At 47.6% G+C, this 9,959-nt stretch overlaps 1 protein-coding gene across 1 annotated transcript in view; it reads right to left on the reverse strand.

Annotated features, from left to right (window-relative positions):
* Window positions 1–5,844, reverse strand: part of RNF32 (ring finger protein 32) — a 30,611-nt gene extending 24,767 nt beyond the window's left edge. The window contains exons 1-6 of the mRNA XM_070424929.1: window positions 5,830–5,844; window positions 4,965–5,229; window positions 3,664–3,806; window positions 1,165–1,197; window positions 538–662; window positions 262–370 (exon numbers count right to left, since the gene is read on the reverse strand). Of these exons, the coding sequence (XP_070281030.1) occupies window positions 262–370; window positions 538–662; window positions 1,165–1,197; window positions 3,664–3,806; window positions 4,965–5,229; window positions 5,830–5,844 (690 nt within the window). The remainder of the gene's footprint in view (window positions 1–261; window positions 371–537; window positions 663–1,164; window positions 1,198–3,663; window positions 3,807–4,964; window positions 5,230–5,829) is intronic.
* Window positions 5,845–9,959: the final 4,115 nt, after the last annotated feature.

A 9,959-nucleotide genomic window follows, 5' to 3' on the forward strand; every position in this document is an offset into this window, starting at 1 on the left:
AGGTGCTATGATAGAGACGTGCCTGAGCACATAGGAACATAGAGTAAATACACACTTCTAAGTGCCTACTGTGTGCTAGGCCTTTGTAAACACTATAGAATAGCTCTGTAATGTAGAAATCACTCCTTCATGTGACAGATGAGGAAATTGAAGCCACAAAGCTGGTGGAACACCATTAAGCCAAAAAAAGGTAAAAATAAAAAATGGCTAAAAGAAAAGGTAGAAACGGAAGTTTCTGGAGAATTAAGGGTCTGTACTTACCTTTTCTTCAAAGAATTTTCTCCTCAACTTGGTATCTGTGGGTGGCATCGTCCTCCTCAGATCCTGGTACCACTTCCTAACCACGTGTCCCCTCCAGCAAGCTTGGATCCTAGAACACGGGTTGGAGAGGGGTGATCAGGTGGCTGTCCTGTGCGGGGTGGGAGGAAGGAAACACCCCCCCAAAAGGAAACACCCCCCCCCACTGTGACACCAGCCATTGGCGTGACCTCTGAGCACCTCCTGCCACTGTGGGTGCCCTGGACGGAGCCTTCTCACCGGATTGCACACTTGGCTTTGAAGAGCCGGGCCGCGTCATAGATCACTCGGGTTTGATACTGGCTTTTCCTGCAGAGGGGACAGGTCTTCTTACTTGTGAACTTCTCGAAGGCCTGAAGGCACGCCTGCGGGGAAACATTTCCCTTAAACGACAAGTAATTACTCAGGCACCACGTTTTCACTCCTCATGTAATTACAGTGTTCTGTTCTCGTAATTATGAGACTCCGTCCAATTTAGATCATGAAGAAGTTTCAACAGATGTGAACACCTTCCTCACGTAACTTGTTCTAAATGATCTTTTACAAGATTACACACGCACATACATCAAAACCTTCTGAAAACAAGTCCTGTGCAGGAGAGGAGACTGTGGGCGGTGACCGCAGTGAGCCCAGGACCTGCTGCCCACGCTCGGACTGCCATGCAAACGTCCGGGGTTCTGTCCATAAAATTCACCACTTTCTAAACAGGATGAAGTGCATTGTAGCCCAAAGTCACATTTCTAGCTGTGAAAGATGATTACAGATAAAAAAAAAAAACGGGCCTGTGAGGAGACTTAGCAGGATGGCCCCGTCTCCCGAAGCCACAGGCAACGCATCGCACACGTGAGCACAAGCGTAGCTACTCACCCTGTGAAACACGTGGGAACATGAAAGCAGCACCTGCCACGGGAGACAAAAAATGTTTGAAGTTTCAATTAGTGTAACAGAGAAGCAGCATAAATGCATTAATTAAAAAATTCTGAGTGCTTGAAAGGTAAGCTTGTTTCTTTGAAAAATTAAAAAAGCAAATTAATAACCTCCATATTCATAATATTTAGTGTTTTTAGTATGGCACAGGTATATAATCTCAACAAGAAAAGCTAAGTTAAACATCAAACGCACACATGAAATTTGCTATTAAGCCATTAAAAAGAGTGTATATTTAAAAATGAAACAGTTATGAAGTGGATGCATTTCCTGGGCAGATCCTGGGCGGGGGGAGCGGGGGAGAGAAGCAGAGAAAAATACCTTTTTCAGGCTTTGTACAACTACATTGCACTCTTTAATTTTTAAAAATCACAGCTTTATTGAGATATAATTCTGACACTCTAAATCAGTGGTTCTCAACCTTCCTAATGCTGCGTCCCTTTAATACAGTTCCTCATGTTGTGGTGACCCCCAATTTCATTGTTACAAATTGAACATAATTAAAGCATAGTGATTAATCACAAAAACAATATGTAATTATATATGTGTTTTCCGATGGTCTTAGGCAACCCCTGTGAAAAGGTCATTCGACCCCCAAAGGGGTCGCGACCCACAGGTTGAGAACCGCTGCTCTAAATAGTAATAAGTGCTGGATACATATGAATCAGTTTTTTTTTTAAAAATGTAGGGAAAGTGTGGTCAGGAGAAAATGTTCCCTTTCTGTGACCCAGATTCCCACAAATGGTGACATTCTGGGTTGTGACAAAAGACAGAAGCTTAGACCCAATAAAGAAAAAGGTAGCTGGTCCTCCGGAAGGGGAGCTGGGCGGGGCAGGGCTGGGAGAGGAAGGAGGGATGGGGAAATGCAGGCTGGTTGTGGCAGAACAGTCCTGGGTGGAAGGTGCAGCAGGGAGTGCCATCGATAGTATCCTGATAACTAGGTCTGTGTCGGGTGGTGTGAGATTTACCGAGATGACCTCTTAGTGACTTATGTGATGTCTAATCTTTGGGGTGTACACCTGAAACTAATATAATACTGTATGTCAACTGTAATTAAAAGTAAAAAATGATTTTAAAAGCTGAAGAAAATTAAAGAAAGAAAGAGGTTGCCAGGCCAGCAAGACAACCATGGCTTCATTAACTCTCTTCTACACTAAAATGCTGCCCTATCCCAGATGGTAATCTTGTAGTTTAAGGGCTAAAATCTTTTGAAATACCCAAGTTTCACAGACATAAGGTTAGGTCCTAATGGAGAACTGGAATATAACCCGTGGTGAATTCAAATTAGTAAAGACCAAAAATTTTATTGTGAACTAACTCATTAACAGTAAACCTTTGAAAACAAATGAAGTTTGAGATGTTATGTGCCAGGGAGCAAGTGAAGCAGGCTCTTGACTCTGCTGCGTATCCCAGCAAACGCCGAGGGCCTACCCGTGGGAGGCACAGCCTTGCATGGAGATGACTGGGATGGAAACTCTAGGGCAGGTTACAGTTAACCAGGCACACGGAATCGGCATAAAGAAACCCTGTGACAGAGGTTGAGTATATATACTCTATAGTGTGACAAAGTCTCATGAATAAAGTTAGAAAGATATTACTTAGAGCATCTTCCACAAATTATTTCAAGACACTCAAGCCTAATTTTTCTTTTATATTTCAACTAGAGGCCCGGTGCACGAAATTCATGCACTCAGGAAGGGGCCATCCCCCAGCCCGGGCTGGGCCCTCTTGCAGTCCAGGAGTCCTTGGGGGATGTCTGATTGACAGCTTATGTGTGTGTTTGTACCTAATGCCCACGGGAAGTGGGCCTAAGCCATCAGTCGGACATTCTCAGCACTGCCGTGGAGGTGGGAGAGGCTCCTGCCACCATCGCTGCACTCACCAGTGCAGTTCTGGCTGAATAGCACTCCCCCTGTGGGAGCGCACTGACCACCAGGGGGCAGCTACTGCGTTGAGCGTCTGCCCCCTGGTGGTCAGTGCATGTCATAGCAACTGGTTGTTCTGCTGTTTGGTTGATTTACATATTAGCTTTTTATTATATAGGATTTACATAACAGCTTAAAAATGCCTTCTAGCTTTCATGCTTTCCACTTGGGGACAGATGCTCCTGTTGGCATCCCGACTGCTCAGCTCTTGTGGCTGGTGGCACAGGGCTTTCTGTCCACAGTCTTTGTGCTTGAGAATTACTGTCCAGTCAGTGAACAGCACTGCTAACTACAGTGTTTAGCTCTTCCTCACACATGTAACTTTAGTAAATGGACAAGAAAATGTAAGTTATCTGAGGGTCACAGGAAGAAAAAAACCTGTGTGTGTGTGTGTGTGTGTGTGTGTGTATGTGTGTGTTTGTACCTAATGCCTCCTATTAAAGTGCACAGGGAAGAACAGGGGAGTCTTAAGCCCCAGCTCAGCACCTCCCAGCGAGGGGCCCAGGCTACCCACCTGGGGCTGGAGCTGGAACTCCTCCCTGCAGATCGGGCAGGGCTGCGAGGAGTCCCCCTGCGAGATGGACCTCTGCTTCACCTGCTCCCACTCATCTGAGGAGAGAGGCAACAGGGGAGGCTCAAACAGGCCCAGCTTCTGCGCTAAAGTGAAAACAATGCGGTGTGAGTTAACAGCTTACGATGTGGGGCTCACTCACACCTTAATGACACTGAGCCTCATCTGGAACACAGCCAGCGCTGTTCGCAGTTTAGAGGGAAACAGGAAGGTGCTCGGGGTATCGCTGTGGCAGCGGGTCCCCTCCACGTGGTGCCCCTCCATGTGTCACACGTGCGCGGGGACACAGTGCCCCAGACACACCTATTTTCTACTCCCAGCATAATTTTTAAATATTTTCTATTTCTCACTTTCAGTTTAAAATAATTTCAGACTTGCAAAAGGTAAAACAGTTAAAGAGTCCTCGTGTCTCTCACCAGCTTCCCTATAGTTAACGTTTTCATAGCCCGCATGCAAGTGTCAAACCAGGAAAAGGGTGTTGACCTAACTCTGCCCGCCTGTTCCTGTCTCACTTGGCCCTCTTTCTGACCCGACTCCACTCAGTGGCCATGTCTCTTTAACAACAGAATGGTGTTAGACATGTGTCTCCTGCCTCCATCTTTAGCTGCTTTTCTTAAGACTTGGAAGGAGTGCTGTCCAGGGACCATGTCGAGTGTCCTTCAATTTGGGTTTGTCTGATATTTCCTCAGGTTAAATTCGGACGTGCACTTCGGTGAGGCTACCACAGCAGGGATGCTGCACCCTCCCGGCGCCACCAGCGGCACCAGTGGGGGTGTCTATCGGGGTCAAGTGCAGTTTGCCCCATGTTACCCCTGTAAAGCTATGGTTGTGCCCTTGCAATGAGCGTGTGCGTGTGGGACCATGTCACAGCGTGACTTTCCCACCCATGGTGTTATCACTGTACTGCTTGCCAAATGGTGCCGTTCCAGTTCTAGCCCCGCTCCTGGGCTCTGGGTGTCATTCTACGGCAGAAAGAGTGTTCACTTCCCATTGGCCACATCATTCCTTATTTCTGTCGGCGTGGATGAGCGATGTGTCATTTCACGGTTTTGCTTATTCTACTGTCATTACTATCGCTATTTACTTTATTTAGTTGTCCCCATCATTGCTTTCAAACTTTAGCACATACACATTTTTCTATAAGGTCACACATTTATAGACCTCAGCAGAGAAAATTTTACTTTTAACCTCAACCAAATTCTTTAGCTTGAATAAGCCAAACATGAATGGCGAGGCCAGCTTACCTAAAGTTAATGGAGGCGGCTTTGGATCAAGAACATATTCTTTTTCTGGATCTTCCTCTTCGGGGCCTTGTATAGTCTTTTGAAGTCCTGTATCTTTAACAGCTTTTGTATTTCTTTTTAGAGACTTTGATGTGTTCTCTCTCTTCGGTACCTTTGTCTTGGAATGATCGGCCACTGAAAGATTCCGCAGTTGAAGATCATGTAAAATGTGATCTTGTAAAGCAACTGCAGTGACTGCTAAGTTATCTCGTTTAGATGAATGACCCTGAAAAGTAGGAACAAGGCCATATAGACAGAACATTCTGTAACATATCATTTAGAAGAAAACTGAGGCTTTCCTACTCCACCTGGAAAGCCGCCTAGACCCAGTGTCCCAGGAAAGGCTGCTCCACCCCTTGTCAGCTGGATGGGAGCAGAGCCGTCTCCTCATTATGGTGATGACATAGTCACAGCTGTTCATTTGGTCTCTGCGGATTAATTACAATGCAGATAAATTCATTATGACCTAGAAAGCGGCAGTCACCAACCGGTGGTCTGCGGACCTCTGGTTGTCCGTGAGGTCCAAAAGGTTGGCGCCCGCTGCTATAAAGGGTGTGCGTGCCTAACACATTCTGTTTCACTCTAATTAAGTTAGACTGCAGGTCAATCTTTCTCTGCTATACCAGAGCATCTTGCATTTAGTAGATGCTTTTTTGGTGAAAACTCAATGGAATAAAATTGCCGTGCAGCTAAGAGGTGCTGTGAACACAGTGGGCATTTCCTCAGTGAAGTGAGGCTTGCCAGCTGTTTTTATACTCTCACATAGCTGAAGTAAAACATATCCATGACCACAACCAGGTGTATGTTTCAGAAAAGAATTGTATACCTTATTTTTTAACATGCTAAGTCAGAAAGCGTTGCCACTTGCTTGGCTCTATCAAATTCTGTCAGCATGGTATTGCATTCCTTTCATTCTTCTACTTAGAAACATAGTCCACAGCAAGTCAGGGTGAGACTGCAACAGGAGAGCAAGACAACAGAACGGTGTTACACATGAGTGCAAAAACCTCTGGCCAAAGACCGGGCTGTGATTGAAGACTCCTCCAGAGAGAGCACTTGCTGGGGCCTGGAGGACGCCGGGGAGTGAACACACTACAGCACGTACATGAAGAGACTCAGCATGTGTTTCTCGCCCCGGGGAGAAAGGGGACAGTGAATGCAGGGGGCAGAGAGGAACGCTGGCTCACCTCAATGTGGCCACAACACACACACACACACACACACACACACTCCGTGCGGGGGCACACTGGGGGTCCAGCCTTGCTCCACCTGTTTGCCGGGCAGTTTACTTTGCATATGAGTCAGCTTCCTCACCTTTAAACAGGTACAATAATACACACACACTTTGCAGGGTTAGTGTTGTGAGTACAGGAGGCAGTTTTTGCAAAGTGTCTTCTGTGGGCCTTTCACATGGAAGATACTCTAAATGGTCATCATTGCCCCACGTCCCCCCAGGCTGCTGCAAGACTCTGGGCTTGGCTCTCAGAAACTTAACCCTTGCCCCATATTAAGAGCTGAAGTTAATAGGAATATTCTTTCTTTGTAAACTCCAGTATTACCAAGAGGTAGGTTGGTAACGAAAAATACCATTGTGGTGCCAAAGTAATTAGTTACCAATTTGTTTAAGTGACCTTAAGCTGATTAATAAACATGCCAATTAAAAACACGCACATAAGAGATATGCCATTTTAAGTACAATTGGTCATACTGTCTTATTTTTTGTAACTTGTGAATTCCTTGTTTGCACGTTTTTGGTGAGATCACAGTTGGTACGGCCAGAGGCATACAGACAAATGTAAAATTAAATTGTTAAATTCTCTGCAAAAACATGGCCAGGCCTTTGGATTCGGTTCCCTCTTATTCCCTCTTAAGTATCGGGTAGCGATAGGTTTCAAAAATCACCGATTTCAGACTGTTGATATTTTTAGGCGTCACCAAGGCAGGTCACCCAGGGCTGCCCTGGACAGAGGGGCTCCCTGCCAGGCGGGCGTGGTCCAGGAGCCAGCCCCGCCTCCTCACCTGCTGCCGACAGCGACCTCGGGCTCACCTCTAGCTCTGGGTGGTACCCGCCCAGGTAACCGACCCCAGTCCTCCGCGCCCCCACCACGGCCTGCTTCCCCACCTTCGTGACCGCTCGCCGTTGCCTAGCAACTGCCGCCTCCGCAGTCACCCCCCTTCCCCCCCCCCCCAGTGCGCATGCTCAAAGGCCAGTCTTGCCAGTGACTAGTTCTGGACACGGCCTGGGGGGTCAGGCGCAGCCCCTCTCTGCACATGGCTACACCGCGCATGCTCCACTGGCTGGAGGGTCCCCACCACGCTCCCTAAAATACGGTGCTTCTAGGGGCCCTGCGGGTTTTCTTTTGAGCCTTGTGCTGGGAGGTCACTGGCTTCTTGGATTTGCAGTTTTCAGGACATTTGACAAAACTCGAGCCATTTATTTTTATTTTTTAAATATGTTTTTATTGACTTTAGAGAGAGAAAGAGAGAGGGAGAGACAGAACATTGATGAGAGAGAAACATCGATGGGCTGCATCCTGCACCCCCACCGAGCCTGCTACCCAGGCATGTGCCATGACCAGGAATGGAACCGGCGACCTCTTGGTGCACGGGTGGATGCCCAACCGAGTGAGGTACACCGGTCAGGGCAGCCATTTATTGGCTCCACTACCTTTTCTGCCTTCACCCCACCCTTCTCTGCTCTGGATTCCGGTTACATTTATATCAGACTTCTCTGTATGTATATGTGCACACGTCGGCAACATGATTTTTCAGCTGGACAGTGGTGCGAAAGTGTATGCATTTGGTGGAAACCATACGCTAACTTTGAATTTGCACTTTCCCAGGCTGGGGATATGCAGTAAGATGCTGTGTGGTGCTGGGCAGCGTCGGTAAGCCGCAGCCCCGGTCAGCCAGGCCACCATGAGGCACACAGCCAGTACTCTACAGCGTAGTGTTAAAATCCGTTTTCCACTTACGGCATTTTCAACTTACGATGGCTTCAATAGGTTGTAACCCCATCATAAGTCAGAGAGCCCTGGGGATTCTGGGATGAAACGTATGACCAGCCTAAACTGGTCAGGAGATCACAGTGCTCTGGCAGCGCTACTTAACTGGGATGGATATCTGACCGAGGCAGGCTGACTAGATGGACTCAGTGTGTTAGTGGAAGCTACTGGAAAATTCCTTTAATTCTTCCTACTGAGGATGAACAAGAAGAGCCTGGAGATGACAGTGGTGCTGGCTCTCTCATCCAGTGAGAGCCCGGAGCTGCTGAGGACCTGCCAGGGCCTTGGGGGGCGCCTGGGCAGGGAGTGGAGGCTGGGATGAGGCCAGCCCTGGCGCTGTTGTTTCAGCCTGCTCTCAGTCTTCTCACTCACCTGAGTGACTGAAGTCTCTTCACACTTCAGCCAGTTTTGGTCTGTTTTTCTGTTACTTGTAACAGGGAGTATTCAGTTGATAAACAGGTGTACTATCACCACCGTAGGGCTGTGGTGTGATGAAAACCTCCCATGTGTGTGAACTCTTTATATCCATGTATTCCTTTTCTGTATCCACATATTTAAAATTTCACGACAGTTTTACTACCTGCATGCTCTATCCCAAAGGAATGGGTGTTTCTTTTTTTTGTTAATCCTCACTGGAGGACATTTTTTTCTATTGATTTTTTTTTTTTTTAAAGAGAGCGTGCAAGGGAGGGAGGGAGGGGAATAAGAGAGAGAAACACCGCTGCCTCCCACACTCACCCTGACCAGGCCGGGAATCGAACCTGCAACCCAGGCACATGTCCTTGACCGGGAATGGAGCCCAAGACCCTCTGGTGCATGGGCTGGCACTCTAACCCACTGAGCACACTGGCCTGGGCAGACATGGGTGTTTCTTGTTAGCTACACGGAATATTTTTCTGCAGGCTTTTGTTTGAAAATTTAACCTCTCAGCTATAACTTTGTAATTCTTGACAGAAGCCTGGCTGACAAGATGGGCATTGAAGACAGGGTTGTGAGGAATACCCTCCTTAGTCCTCCTCAAGATGCAGTCCCATCCTTGGCCTAAGACACATGGCCAGGAGCGGCGTTCTTGGATGGGGATCATTAGCACGTCGCACTCCCCGCAGCTCTCAGTGGTTGGTGTTTTATGTTGGGTTAGCGTTTTTGCTTGTTTGTTTAAAGAGGGGCCTAGGAAATTGCCCGGACGCAGAGCATGTGCGACTTCCAAGCACCCTCATTGTGCACACCTCGTCCCGCCCAGACCCGTGTGCAAGCCCTTGCATGGTGCGTTTATTTTAGAATTCCGGTCACAACGGGGTACTCTGATACTGGTCTGAAGAGGAAGTTAGAGAACCAGTGGGCAGCAAGACATGTCGGCTGCTCTGTTGAGTTGCTTGGAGAAGGACACGGATGTGCTTAGAGCAGCGGTTCTCAACCTGTGGGTCGCGACCCCTTTGGGTGTCTAACGACCCTTTCACAGGGGTCGCCTAAATACATCCTGCATATCACATATTTACATTACAATTCATAACAGTAGCAACATTACAGTTATGAAGTAGCAACGAAAATAATTTTATGGTTGGGAGTCACAACATGAGGAACTGTATTAAAGGGTCACGGCATTAGGAAGGTTGAGAACCACTGGCTTAGAGTGAACAGGCTGCGCCCACGCCCCCACTGTGCTGAAGAAATCAGCTGTTCTGTGGACTGTATTTAAGGGCTATGTGTGTACACACGTGACAAGAAAAAGGTCATTGTGCCGCACATCTCATAGGACAGGCAGCCATGATGGAAGGGCTATGTGTGTGGATAAGGGTTGGATGAAGGGGAATCTTACTCTGTGTCTTGTCTGTGCAGAAGCAATGCAGGAAGGTGGCCAGATACCGACAGCCGTGGAGTCTGTCTTCTGGTTGAGGAGGAGGTGGTCCCACACTTACACTAGAGACAAGTTTGTCTTTTGCTTTTTCTGTGA

Source organism: Myotis yumanensis, unplaced genomic scaffold (genome assembly GCF_028538775.1).
Source record: "Myotis yumanensis isolate MYYU_CA2020_CCGP unplaced genomic scaffold, mMyoYum1.0.hap1 SCAF_9, whole genome shotgun sequence".
NCBI lineage: Eukaryota > Metazoa > Chordata > Mammalia > Chiroptera > Vespertilionidae > Myotis > Myotis yumanensis.